Source organism: Melozone crissalis, unplaced genomic scaffold (genome assembly GCF_028551555.1).
Source record: "Melozone crissalis strain CALT ecotype California unplaced genomic scaffold, PUWL_Pcris_2 ptg000034l_1, whole genome shotgun sequence".
NCBI lineage: Eukaryota > Metazoa > Chordata > Aves > Passeriformes > Passerellidae > Melozone > Melozone crissalis.
The window spans coordinates 7,170,548-7,183,921 of NW_026535812.1; the positions used below are offsets into that span (position 1 = coordinate 7,170,548).

At 45.8% G+C, this 13,374-nt stretch overlaps 2 protein-coding genes across 6 annotated transcripts in view; one reads left to right on the forward strand and one right to left on the reverse strand.

The window, feature by feature from the left end:
* The window catches only part of NGEF (neuronal guanine nucleotide exchange factor), a 35,349-nt gene that overhangs the window by 21,501 nt on the left and 474 nt on the right, over positions 1-13,374 (reverse strand). Inside the window, exons 2-4 of one of the 2 annotated variants that reach the window (XM_054282331.1) lie at positions 10,167-10,281; positions 427-612; positions 234-337 (exon numbers count right to left, since the gene is read on the reverse strand). In XM_054282331.1, coding sequence (XP_054138306.1) covers positions 234-337; positions 427-612; positions 10,167-10,281 — 405 coding nt within the window. Of the gene's footprint in view, positions 1-233; positions 338-426; positions 613-1,646; positions 1,755-10,166; positions 10,282-13,374 lie in introns of those variants that run through there. The other variant, XM_054282332.1, reaches the window with a different exon arrangement.
* Positions 1,937-13,374, forward strand: part of NEU2 (neuraminidase 2) — a 37,151-nt gene continuing 25,713 nt past the window's right edge. Inside the window, exons 1-2 of one of the 4 annotated variants that reach the window (XM_054282340.1) lie at positions 1,937-2,012; positions 5,332-5,435. Coding sequence is in view for 2 of the 4 variants with exons in the window: in XM_054282338.1 (XP_054138313.1) it covers positions 6,517-6,525 (9 nt within the window). In the remaining 2 variants the exon portion in view is untranslated. Of the gene's footprint in view, positions 2,013-5,331; positions 5,436-6,252; positions 6,526-11,944; positions 12,016-13,374 lie in introns of those variants that run through there. The other 3 variants (XM_054282341.1, XM_054282338.1, XM_054282339.1) reach the window with 3 other exon arrangements.

Below are 13,374 nucleotides of genomic sequence, written 5' to 3' on the forward strand. Positions count from 1 at the left end.
TTGGGGACCTGCAGCACAAGCCCTTACCCCGCCCTTAACTCCCCCCATCTGTGCACCGCTTGTCTTTAGCTCTGGGTTTGGGGGTTCAGGGGGCCGGCAGGTGCAGCCCGGCCGGGCTGAGGGCACCTCTAGGGGCTGCTGTGCCGCCGTCGGTGCGGGGAGCGGGAGAAGCGGCGAAGTTGTGTGAGGCCGCAGCGGCGGCCGGACATCCCGCGGTGGGCACGGCTCCTTACCGATGTGCTCGATGAGGTTCCTCCAGGAGTCGGCTGTCATGGGGTGTGCGGGCGGTGCCGCACCCGTGCCGGCGGCAGGGGTCTCCTCAGCGGCGGGGGGGGGCCTGCGGAGAGGCGGAGGCGCCCTCAGAACAGTGGCGGGACAGCGGCCCCTACGCGCGCCCGCGCCCCGCGCCCTCAGCACCCCCCTCACCTGGTGAGCTGTCCCGGCGAGCCGTCCTGGTCGAAGGCGCAGGCGGCGCTGAGGGCCGCGGCCAGTAGCTCCATGGCCGGTGGCGGCAGGCGGCTGCCCAGCAGCTCCGGCGGCAGCGGCGGCGGCGGTGCGGGGCTGGGGGAGCCCGGGCGGTTGCCACGGTAACGGGGGTAGGAAGGCAGCAGCCTGCACGGGAGGGAGAGGGGACTTGCAGCCGCCCCCGGGGCGCCCCCGCAGCCCGGCCCCCCTGTGAGCCCCCAAGCCTCCTCAGAGGCTCTCTGGTCTCCTCAGAGTCTCTCCTCAGACACCCACTTCTCCCAAAACGTCCCCATGGCTCTCCCCTAAAATCTCTAGACAGCCTCCTCAAATCCCCTCAGAGCCTCCCCTCAGACCTTCCGTCAGGCATCCCCACGGGCTCTCCATCAAAATCCTCTCAGAGCCTCCCCTCAGATTCTCCTCAAAGCCTCTCCACAGATTTTCCCCACAGAGACCCCCTCAAGATCCCCTCAGATCTTCCCGCGGTCTTCCACCAGCCCCTCAGAGCTCCCCTAGCTCCTTGCAGCCTCTCTCCTCGTTCCCAGATTTCCTCCGAGGCTCCACGGAGTTCTGCCGAATGCCGACGGATCTCCCTCAGCCTTCCCCAAATCCCTCCCGAAACCCCTCAAAGCCCGGCAATTCTCAGTCCCTGTTCCTCGGAGATCTCAGAGCTCCCGCCTGACCCCTGAGTTCCCCCAGAGCTTCTCAGAGCTTCCCCTGCAGACCCTTTCAACGCCACCAAAATATTTTCCGAGTCCCCGCAGACCCCTCAGGTGTCGTGTCGTTCCCCTCCTCCCCAAGCTGCCCTCTCAGAGCCCCCCACCCCGGTCCCGGTACTCCTGCCCGCAGAGACCTCCTGAGCCCGGGTTCCCCTCCAGCGCAGGTCCCTCCTCCGCCGGGAGGCTGGCTCCCTCCTCCCCAAGGGCCCCGCCAAAAGGCAGCAATCCCTGCCCCAGAGGGCCCCCACCTTCACAGGCTCCCCTACCTCCATCCCCCCTCAGCTCCTGCAGAGGGGCTTCTTCCCTCGATGTAGGGAAGCCCTTTCCTCCGGTCGCTCCCTCCCTCCCCAGCAAGGCACCCTCCCCCAGCGAGCACCCACACACCCCGTCCCACTTCATGCCACAGCCCCTCTCCTCCATGCACGGCCACCCCACGCCGGGAGGGGGTCCTGCCCCGGCACTGACCTCCCGTCCCTCAGCCCCGGGGCGCAGCGCTGCCCCCCATCCCCTGCACCTCTCTGCTCATGTGTGGATGGCGCCGGCTTTGAGGGAGGAAAGGGGGTGGCAGAGGGGGGTTCTCCTGAACTGCTTCCAGATCTGGTGCATATGGTGCATTTCTTCTCCAGGAGTGAAACCCTGAGATGGAGGAATGTAACTGGGAAACTCAGCCTAATCCCTCCTGCCGGGAAGCGCACTCTTGATTACCCCACAGGATTGGCTGCTATTCGCCTCTCCTTCTCCGGCAGGGCTTCGCACCCGCTCGGTCATTTCCCTCATCTCCCATTCCTTAGCGTCGCTACTTCCATAAGGATATATTTCCTCGTTTAGGAAGTAAGTATCTCAGTACTCAGTAATCTATATCTGTCTTCGTTCAGGTAATTGTTTTTCTGCCTCAGGGATAAAATCTCTTGAGCTCCAGAGTACGGTTACATCAGTCCAAGTGGTTGTGGACAGGCTGGGTGCAGCTCTTCACCACATGTTAGTAACCCTCAGCAAAAAAAAAAAGTCATCTGCACCACGTTGCAACTGAGGAGTTAACAGAGGAAAAATGCTCTGCTATTCCTTGTGCTTGCTCTCTCCCTGTTGCGTAAATTACCATGATTTTTTTCTGTATGTGATAAAGTAATTTATGCAACAACATAGAATCCTTGTCTTAGTCTGTATGTGTAAAATGGCTTCCTTTTTATCATTTTTATATTGGTTTTGCTAAATGATATGTCAGTATAGCTTTTAATCAGCACGTGACAATACGTCCAGAGAAACTCCTTCAGCTTATGTGAACTAGATCTAGATCTGGCACACAGGAGAGCTCAGTTGTTAAGTCATTAAGAAGCAGAATGGGAAAGGAAAACAGCTGGAAATGTCATTGAGGGCTCAGAGAGGGCTGCAAGTGTGGTCTTCGTGCAGTCCCTGACCAGGAGGGCAGAGGGAAAGGAACTGAAAGGAAATACGAGGGTGAGGGTGAGAGCTGGAGCCTGTGCTGTACTTACAGAGGAAGATGAGAGCCTGAGAGCTGTGGCTGACATTGTCACTGGATAGATGGTCAGTATGCATTATCAGCCATTAAACACTGGGCATTACAGGGTTGGGGCAGCCAGGTGAGTGTGGGGGAGGCCAAAACCTTGTGGAAGGGATAAAGCAGCAGCAACTATCTGAAGCTCATTTTTTGGTGGCTTGCTGCCAGGGCAAGAATATTGTCAAAGGTTTTAGAGAGTGGGTAGGCTTTTAAAAAACTTATTTCTTAGAAAAAGGGAGCCTCTTCATTACCCTGAAATCTGGAAAATCAGATATGCTGTTTACTGTTTTCTCAAGGGAAGGACAAGAGCAGTGAGGAGCTCTCTCTAGTATGCAAAGTGAAATCAGTGTATAAGCTCTTAACTGACACTACTAGAATGAACATATATCTACATATAACTTTTGGATGTATTAACTAAAAAAAATACAAATCTTTTAGAAGTGTGATTTAAGAGTTTAACAGATTCCTAACCCCTCACATTTCTTCTTTCAAGGGTTAAATCTGTTTGAAATTGAAATTTCTTCTTAGAAAAATGTCTGGGTCATGCTATGAAAAATATTCAGAAATAGAAAACGTCTTCTTTTGATTCCGTAACTGGTAATTTGATCCTGCCTGTCTTCCCTTTTCTTTCACTTTTTCCAGAGCTTTTTACTTTTGGTCTGAGATGAAAACTTGAAAATATCACAGAAAGCAATAATGGTAATAAACCCAGTGGAAGCTTTGAAGAGGTGAAACACCAGCTAGAAGTGAAATATCCCCTGTAGCCATGGCAGGCCCAGCTTGTGTTTCTGTGTTTCAGAGAGCTGTTACACTGCATTGCAATGACCAGTGAACTCTACTTTTCCTTCCTTTAGGACTGTTTCTTTTCTAATTGTAATTTGATCTTTCAAATATGCTGTTCTTCCTTCCCTCCCAGTTTTATTCTTGCAACAGAGAATATCCATAAACAAAACAAGAAATACTGAGAAATACTTTTTCTCCCAACTGAGGTGACAGAGTGTTCCCAGTACTCATGGGACTGGAACAAAAAATTATATTTAGCAAGAAGGAGATATTTCTGTCCTACAAAATTTGCTGGGATTTTCTAAGTCTTGCTTTTCTGTTTGGGGACAAAACCGAAAGCTTTTAAAGTTTGACACAAAAACTAAAGGCAGGCAAACAAGTGATTCTGTCAGAGTGGTCTGGTGACTGGCATTTTCACGCTGGGAGTGGGGGATCCAGGTCAGAGTCAGAGATGTATTATTCCCTTGCATCCCACATGTTACTGCCTGTTCCAGGGCAGGTCAGTGTCTTCTGGAGCTGTGCTGCTTTCTCTGGTCACTCAGAAAGGTTCTTGAACATGCTAAATGCCCTATTCACCAGATAGTACTTTAAGTCAGTCAATACTGAACTATTTCTGTGAAGTAGAATAGCTATAAGATGCTCCCTATTTCCACCATTGTTAGGATTTTATATGTAATTTAAGCTGATATAGCTGCTCAATTCTACTTGTTTGTTTTTTTCACTCAACTCTCTGAGGCAAATATCTACCTCTGCTTTTATGCCTGCACTCACTCAAGCTTATCCCATTCACAGTTAGCAAGTCTGGGCAGCTGAACTCTTGGAAAATGATTCTCTTTTTTTGGTGGAACTAGATCTATGTGTGCATTGTCTCACTACAGAGTGAGCTCAAAGTGAGTGCCAACAGAGCAGAAGTGGCAGACGTGCAGATAGATGTCAAGACCGTGGCAGTGCCACCTTGGATAATTTTTCACTGCTGTGAAATGGCAGGCTCAGGCCTGGAGAGGTTTCTACTCCACCTGATCTTAAACATGAGGTAGGAGTTCAGAGGAGGTGTTCTTTTTTCTCTCATGCAACAACAAGCAATTTGATCCAGAGCCTAAAGAGTTTTTCCCCAGTTACCAAAATCAGCACGAACTCATGATAACAAACCAGTTTTCTCACTACAATCCCTTTAATTAATCCTAAAATTCCTGGTCTAGTTGTAGGAGGAAAGAAAGAATCTGACCACTAGAACAATATACCTTAAAGCCCCATAATAATTCTCCTGCAGCACTATGTGGTGCACTGTTGGTGACAGAAGTCATGCAATGCCCCAACAGACCCAATCCCAGTTTTTTCTCTGGAACTCTTAGGGTCTGCAAGCATAAAGGCACTGGAGATGATCCTTGGTGGCCATGCTCTATTGACATGGGGCATGATTATCATTCAGCTCCCTGTGGACAAAGGGAAGGGGTTTGAGCTTGCATATATTCTGCAAAGAAGGGTTTGTGTTGTTGCAGACTGTCTCCAGCTTCGCTGTACTGCTGCTAGAAAAGATTTGAAATACTGGCTGACCTGGTCCACGTTGTGTTAAAAATGTGATGATTGATGAGAGTTTATAATTAGTTTATTGCAATTATCTCGTTTAAGTTACGCTTGAGGGATGAATTCCCAATCTTGGTTTGTATTTTCAGGCTCTAGTAATTTTGAAAAATGAGTAATCATTTGAATTAAGATTTATTATGTGTATTTCAAATCAAAAGCAATCCTCAGAATAAAGCTGTGCAAAGAGCTTGTTTTCAAATGAAATTTAAATGCATTTTCTAAATGTTGTCTTATAGCAATTTTTAGAAATTATATCTCCCCTTCTAGAAACTAAAAAGAGAAGAGGCAGCCCAGCAGATCTTATTCATGAAAAATTCCCCAAACTCTTCTAGTCAGTGGGAGTTTCACACCACGAAAGGCCACAAGATGAGGTAAGAAGCACTTTTAAAATCTGAGCTAACCAAATTATTGAGAAGTGTGAAGTTACTAATAGATTTGAATGTTATACCTAGTCAAGGACTTCTTCATACCTCAGTTTCATTCAGCTTCCCTCTGTTCATGTGTATATTTTAACAGTGATTTTGGTAATCAGTATGTCTTGGCACTTTCTGTTCCTGATTTTTGACTTTTTAATGGTAGACAGGCAGAAATTCTCATCCCTAGTATTTTTAGATCCTAAAGCCTAGGAACATATCTGCTCTTCTGAGGCTCCTAATCTTTCATCAAAACACCTTAGTTATATCTGTTGGCAGCCTTACCAATAACTAAAAATGTTCAGAATTCCGTTCATGAGATCTTTATGTGCTTCTAACATTTAGATGCTCATAATGATCAGGGTTATCTTTTTACTTACTGATCATCTGCCAGAGACAAGAGTTTTTTAATATATTGAAAAAAATTAACTATTTATTAGACTTAGGAAAATATTATTGGATCCCTGTTGTTCTCTCCTTCAAGAAACTTTGCTTTCTGTTGATATGCAAAATTGACATTTTGGGGTTGCAAGGGTTTTATCGTCTCCACACTCATTAAAATCCATAGAATTATAGGCTCTTTTCCACTGCCACAATGCACACAAATTTTAGACTTAGATTTTAGCACCTAAAATTCCTGAGCTCCGGCCCATGGAGAGAATGTGTGTTGTGCTGAGGGCTGAGAGAATTTCCAATATTGTAGCTGTAAAAGCTGCCTGGTCCAGATCTAGGCACTGTGAATAAAGGCCATGTCTGTGATCAGCATGATGAGAAATCCACTTGACTGAAAAACAGAAGGAGCAAGACTCAAGCATGGCAAGGAAGAGGTCTGCTTCTGGACCAGGGGATTGCTATGAAGAAAGGAACTCACCCATAGCTGGATACTTCAGGAAGAGGTGAATAGGAAGAGACTGTAAAATCTGGCACTGGAGCTAGGAAGAGGGATGGGTTACTAAGATTGTATAAGGAGCCAAATGGTGAACAGCCTGTGGACCAAAAGGACACTGAGAGATGAGCCACAGGTGGGAAAGTGAGAAGAATGTGTCTGGTGAGTAGTAGGCTGAGGAAATTCTGTGGGGAATTACAAGTTGAAGCTGATAGAAAAGGGGTGAAACAAAGAGATTGATGAGGAACTTGGGGGTCAGGGCATGTCCAGATGAAGCAGATCAGACTGGGAGACCTGGAGGGCAAAGCCCAGACCTTGCACAGTAATGAAAATATGAGTGGGCTGAAAAGCCTGGCAAGCAGAGAATGGGTGGAATAGGTGGGCAGGCTGGGATTGGGATCTGCATTGGCTATATGCTGGAAGGATGCTTTATTAGAATTGTGTATGTTATTGCTTGCTATTTTGTGTGATCCTGTGAAATATGACATTTTCACAGTAATGACATTTTAATACCTACAGTGGCTATTTTTACTGAAAATGTATTGGTTTTTAAAATACTTCTCCCTGCAAATAGACTTAGACTTTTCAGGATGCAGATTGCACAAAAAGAGGGATAGGAAAAAAATCTATTTCTCTGTCTCTGAAAGAACAAAAATTTGTTGTAGAGCAACAAAATTTAAAGATTTGGTCAACAGGTGTTTGCACCAGCTATTCATGACTTCACCATTTGCAAATTGAAGCACCATTGGCAGCAGAAAGAGGAGGTAACTTTAAGAAATGTATTTCATAAGTAGAAGAAAACTTGCTCAAATATGGTAGAAGTCCTTTTGCAATCCAGGTCCTGGACTCTCCAGAGGCTTTTCCTGCTCTTCTGGTTAAATCAGGCTATAAGAGCAGTGCCCTCTGCTGCCCAGGACCGAGAGTGCTGGGCTGAGGGATGCTGACCCACACACACACAGCACCCTTCAGAGCGCTGTGCTATTCACAGAGGGCTGTGTTATTTCACTGCTTCTCTCTAATACACGTGCTTGCAGGAATTCAAACAAGCTAGATTCCCTCTTGCTGCCGGAGGTGACTATTTGTATTCATTGTTGTAGTACTTCCATTCTTTGACCTCAGATCAAATGTGACCAAAGGGTTTTTAGATGGTCCTTGTTTATTTGAATTGGAGGTTTCATAAGCAGCGTAAAGAAATAGGTTGCTCTGCACTGGTAGACCAATGGCCTCCATGAGCTTTGAAAAGTGAAATTTCACACTGACTTTCTCTTCCAATGTATCTTCTGTGGCTTTCTATGATGTCTGCACAGCTGCTGCCACACTGGAGCTGGAAGGACTGATCCCAGTGAAAGAACAGCTTTTTTATGAGTGCAGCTCCTCCCAGGGCTTTGGCTCTGGTTACTCTGGGAAGCAGAATTTGTGCTAGAAGCTCAGCACTGATATGGCCAGGGCAAGTCAGCTGAGCTGTTGGGAAGTGGCTTGTCATTGTAGGGGTTTGGACCTTTGTACAATGGGCAAGACTGAGAGGAAGCCATGGAATGTTGTGGAGAGCTCTGCAGTGCTTAGGGGGAGCTGGAGATCATGTAAGAGAAGGGTCATGGGGAAAAAAGATCATTTGAGCATAGTTAGGCATAAAAACTCTCTTAGGAAGTATCTTATGGATGGCCCGTGGCCATCCAGAGTTTGGAGCACCAGCAATAATGTTTGAGGACATCTTGTGTTCAGACATCAATGTTGTGAGATCAGTGAATTACTCTACTATTCTCAGGGCTTTGAAAGACATGTAGATTCAAACCAAAATCCCATCTGAGTACCATGCAGATGACAATTCCTTTTGCTGAGCTCTTCACTATGTTCCCCAGCTATGTTTACTTCCTACCCTGAGTTATGTAGCATGGCTGTATGTGAAATGACATCCTTGCCTGTAAGGAATCCATTTGTGTCAGACCTGCTGATTATCTTCATGCAAGGAGAAGGGATTGTGACTGCCCAGCCCTAGAATTTATATGGCTGCTGTAGCATGCTTGTGAATGTGAAGAGATGCAGCACTGTGGGCCCACTTGCCCTCAGGACTGGTGATCCACTCCTGAGAATGTCATGGATCTTCCCAGTCCTGGTCAGAGGTGCCTGTACTGTCTCTTCTGCAGAACTGCTAGCTTCTGCTTTCAGCAGAATGGTCAGCTGGCAGGCACCAGATTTATTCTTTTGGGGAGAAATTAAATGTAATTATTGAGACCAGCAATAATATTTTAAATGTATTATCTGCACAATGGCCATTTTTTCCAAATACAAGTGAGATACTATTGATTACTACAAATAATGGCATTTTTTTAGGCTCTTGCATGCTTTCCCATTGCAGATTTCTAGTGCTTCTCCTATAAATTATAACTGATCTTTTGGAGAAGGAAGGAGGACATGGGTTGAATTTGAGCTGGAACTTGGGTCTCATTCTCTGTTAAATCTCTGTGCTCAATTTCAAGAGATGCCATTCAGCAGGACTGCCTGCTTATAGCAGACATGACTTAGAACCTGTACTGACCTGACAGGTTCTGTGCACAGCAGCATCTTTGATACAACTAACTCCTAGCACAGGCTCATTGTTTCCAGCTCCAGGGAGAATCAGAAATTGCACATTTCAGAGCTGCCTAAGTGCCAGTGTCAGGATGTCAGACTGACAGTGATGATTATGCCCCAAGGAAAGGATGACAGATAGGTTTGACATTGCAGCAGACTGTGGCTGTCTCATTTCATATGCTCAGTTTGCGGCCAAGGGGCAATCATTTTTAGCCAAGGCAATTAATTTATTTAAATCCAACTTGACATTTGGCTAAAATGGTTGTGTTGGAGTCCTCTCCACAGGGAAAAGTGCCTGGGAAAGCACTCTGTACTACCCCAACACAGCTGGTCTCAGTAATTAGGACCAGACGGTGCAGCAGGATGTATGCACCCTAAGAGGACAAGTTCTTACTGCTTCCAGCTTGTTCTACAATAGAAGGAGGGACTACCTCACAGTTGTACACACAGGGGGTGAGTAGCTGGAGAATGAGTTTGGGAGAAAACCTTAGTTATATTTGAAAATGTAGGGATAGGTAGCTGCTCCTTTCTCTGCCTAGCTACAGTGGCAAGAGAGCAGGATTGAGGGGAGATTTATGGGATGTATGTAAATTTCTGAGTTATGGGACCAGGGTCTTCTGCTGGACCTTTGTTGTTGAGGGATTTAAGCCAAAAAGGACTACCTCATTGAAAGCCTCTGTTGCTTATCAGTTCTTTAAAGCAAAAAGCAAACAAAAAGTCTGGATATTTTAGAAAAAAAAACTTTGTAGCTACTTCTTCAGCTATAAAACCTTGTTTTCCATGCAGGATTGTGTAACAGGCTTCAGAAAAGCTCTCTATGAAGGCTGAGAAAGGGATTACCCTGATGCTGGGGTGTTCCATAACAAAATGCTCACAGGCTCTCCTTATTCTCAAGAAACTGCTTAAGGCAGTCTGCCCAGTTTGCTAACACTGCTGGGTGATCCTGCATCACATTCCCCTTTGTTCCATCTTCCCACTGTCTTCTTGTTCCCCCTCTTTCCTTCACTGTCTTCCCCAAACCCACATTGATAAGACCCTTTTACCACCATGCTAATAGTCTGCTGTAGAAGTCATTAAGACTGAAAGCAGCACCACAAGTCAAGGTGAGAAGGCATGGATCAGAACTACAGCTTAGTCTAGCTGTCCTTCCCAAAAGAAGCATTCTCACTCTGACACCACTGAGTAGTTTTCAGGGAAGGCATGGGAAATACCCTGCATGGGAATCTCCTTACCTTTGGATCAATAATTCATCTAATGTTGTTAGATCAGAGTTTGCTGGAGATGGTGATTCCTTATGTGGTAAAACATTCAGAGGCTCTTTGATGGGCTCATAGTTTTTGAGTGAACCTGTGATATAAGAGAAAGCCAAGAGGGTGTTAAAACAGTAATTTTCCTAATTTACCTTTACTGTATGTAGTGGTTTGCTGACACCAAAGGCAACAGGAAAACCACAAGGCACAAAGGTGGTTACATTTTATCTTTGATTTTCAAACAAGATTGAAGTGTCATCCGCTTGTATAATGCAAATGCAGCTGAGAAAATGTGAAGTTGGATTTAGGGTACCAGTTCTTATCTATGGGAGTGGCACTCTCACACTGCAGGCTGGGTCCCAACATGAGTGATTTTCAGTGCAGTTATTTCAGCAGAAAATGTTCAGCTGTGTGTGCCTGTGCATGCCAATATTTGGTTTGCCAAATCAAGGCTTCATTACTGCTCTGCTTTACTGCATTTTCATTCTGAAGATGTTCAGTTTACTAGATAAATCAAGGTTAGATTTGGCGAGAGAGGAGCTTTACTTTTAATTACGTCTCCAATTTCCCTCAGATGAACCACTGATCCTTTCACAGGGAGTCAAAGTTGCATTAAGTCCAAGGCTTACTACTGCAATAGTTGGCAGGAGAGGATGCATCTCACTTTTCAAATGAAATCTCCCATTGTTTGAGGCTTGTTGATAAATGGCCTTGCTGTTTTTTATTCGAAATATTTTGGTCTAAGTCATAAATCTGTTTATCTTTCACACTGGTGACAGGACTGTCAGGTCAGTGCTCTGACTGAAGCAGGGCTCTGATGCACCTTTTAAATAAATTTTCAGAGGGAAGGGATGACATCCAGAGTTTGAAGACTTCCTAAAATAGAGCCAAGACCTTATGAAATAGTAGTTTGCGTTATTCACTTTGAATAGTTTAAACACTTTATCGTTCTGTCAAAGATTGCTTAAAAAAAACAAAACAACCCAACAATTCTTTTTCCAGTTAAAGAAAAGCATCTATTATGTTTTACAGCTCCTAGGCTATGAGCCAAAGCTGGACTGGTGCAAAGGGTGCCTATATGGAAGCCTTCCCTGAGTTGGATTTAGATAATTTTAAATGGCTTTTCGGTGATCTCATTTCTTGAGTCTTTATTTTTCTCATTTTGTAGCCTACTCTGTCTTTTCTGTCTCTTCTTGCCTTCCCCTCCCCTCCAGCTGTTCCCTATGAGACATAGGTTAAAATGAGAACAGGTTAACATTTGAGCTTGAGTCACATTCTTGGATAGCTGCTGTTCAAATGGATTGGAAGGCAATATAAAATAGCTCACCCATCCCTTGCTTCCATGCATGTCAGCAAATGCTGTCAGAAGTTCAAATGGGGCTGGTTTAGAAACATCCACTGTCCAGTTTCAGGAGAAGGAATGGATTCAAGGAAGTAAAGGGAGAGAGCAGAAATGCTGCTCACACAATCCTAGCTGAATTTAAAGGCTGTGGCTCTGAGGAGGACTTGCTACAGTTGCCTCAGAGAAAGAACTATTGCTCCTAGCCCAGGTGTTGCTGTACAGACTGGAGAAGAGATTCCCCAGTGTGCTTGCTGAACAATTGCAGGCATGGAAGGAAAAGCCCTGTTTGGAACCAGTCCTGTTTCAGTAGTGGTAATACAGGGAGGGGAGTGGCACAGAAGCACAGGTCAGCATTGTGGATGCTCTAATGAGTTGCTAAGAGAAGCCCTTCTCTTAGCTTGTCCTTCCTCAATGACACAGGCCAAGACACAAGGGATGTCCTCCTCTGCCAACATCCTGATGCCATGATGCTGCAGGTCTATGAAGAAGGTGAGTCCTTCAGTGCTGGTGCTGCTGCATTGCCAGCTGCAGATCACAGGGGTGAGGACCTCCTCGGCAGCTGTGGGGACACTGTGACACCCAGGAACGGGAGGGAGGGTGGGTCTGTGCTGTGCTAGCTCTGCAGCAGTGCCCTGGGAGGTGGGGAGACGGTGGCTCTGCTCTGGTCCTGTCTGCACCCACAGGGTGGAGAACAGCTCTGCTCTGGCATAGGCAACACTCAGTTTATCCACAAACTTCCTTGCAACAGTAGCAGAATATTAAACAGGAGCTCTTTGCTGCTGTCTGCTTGGAAACTTGGAGAAAGGAGGTAATTTTCCTTCTGTCTGTGCCACAGGGTTGAATGGACCTTTATACTGAAATTGCATGGCTCCCTTGGTGAGGCAGGCAGGACACACCTATTTTCTTGGGGACATTTCCCACACCCCTTTTATTTGGGGGGTGGAGGATGTCTGTTCTTTTTTTTCTTAAGGAACTTGATCTACTTTCAGGAGCTGAAGAGGTGGCTTTACTGCTACATAACAAAGCAATAGCTTCCAGTGGTTTGCACAGCAGTGGAACATAAGCAGTGGTGTATCATCTTGATTGTATATCACCAGCTATCCAAAGTTCATAGTCCAGAGCATTGATTCTGTTAGATTATAACCTGAAAATAGGATAAGGTAACTTTGCTGTGAAGGAGTTTTAAAATTCAGTTTCTTGAAGCATCTGGGAGATGGAAGTGAAGGGCATTTTCTACGTTCCCAGTTCCAGGTCTCTGTCATTTTGGACTTAGATTAAAACCATTTCAATTTCCTTCATGCAGCCCTGTTCCCAGTGCTTCTCAGTGTGTTGCAGTAGCTCATTTCCTGGCACTGTCTTCATTTCTCCTATCTTTCCCTTGCTTCTTTCACAGACAGCTGCTCAGACAAGGTTCCAGCTCTGGCACCTGAAAGATGCCTGGTTCCAGCCTGGCCTTGCAGTAATGCTCTGTACTATTCATAGTCAGGAAGAGCCAACGCATTCCTTTTTTACTGAAGCCATGGCTGAATGCATGTATGTTCTGGATGGTGCTCCTGTTGTTTCAACCTCCTTGTTAAAAGGGAGCCTAGGTGTTTCTTACAGCTCTCTTCAGTGCAAAGTAGCAGTAACTGCACTTTCACAGAAGGCTTGTTTGTCCCTCAGAAGGAACCATTGCAATTTCCTCTGGTTTTGCTGACTGTTTTCTGTACTTTTGAACATTTATTTCTGTATGCTAAAGTCCCTGCTTCATTGACAGCTTCATGTCTTTCTCTAAGTTATTTTTCTCCTACAGAGCAGAGGGGTGCAGTGCAGAGTCCCACATATGTTTAGATTCTCTGTCATGAAATG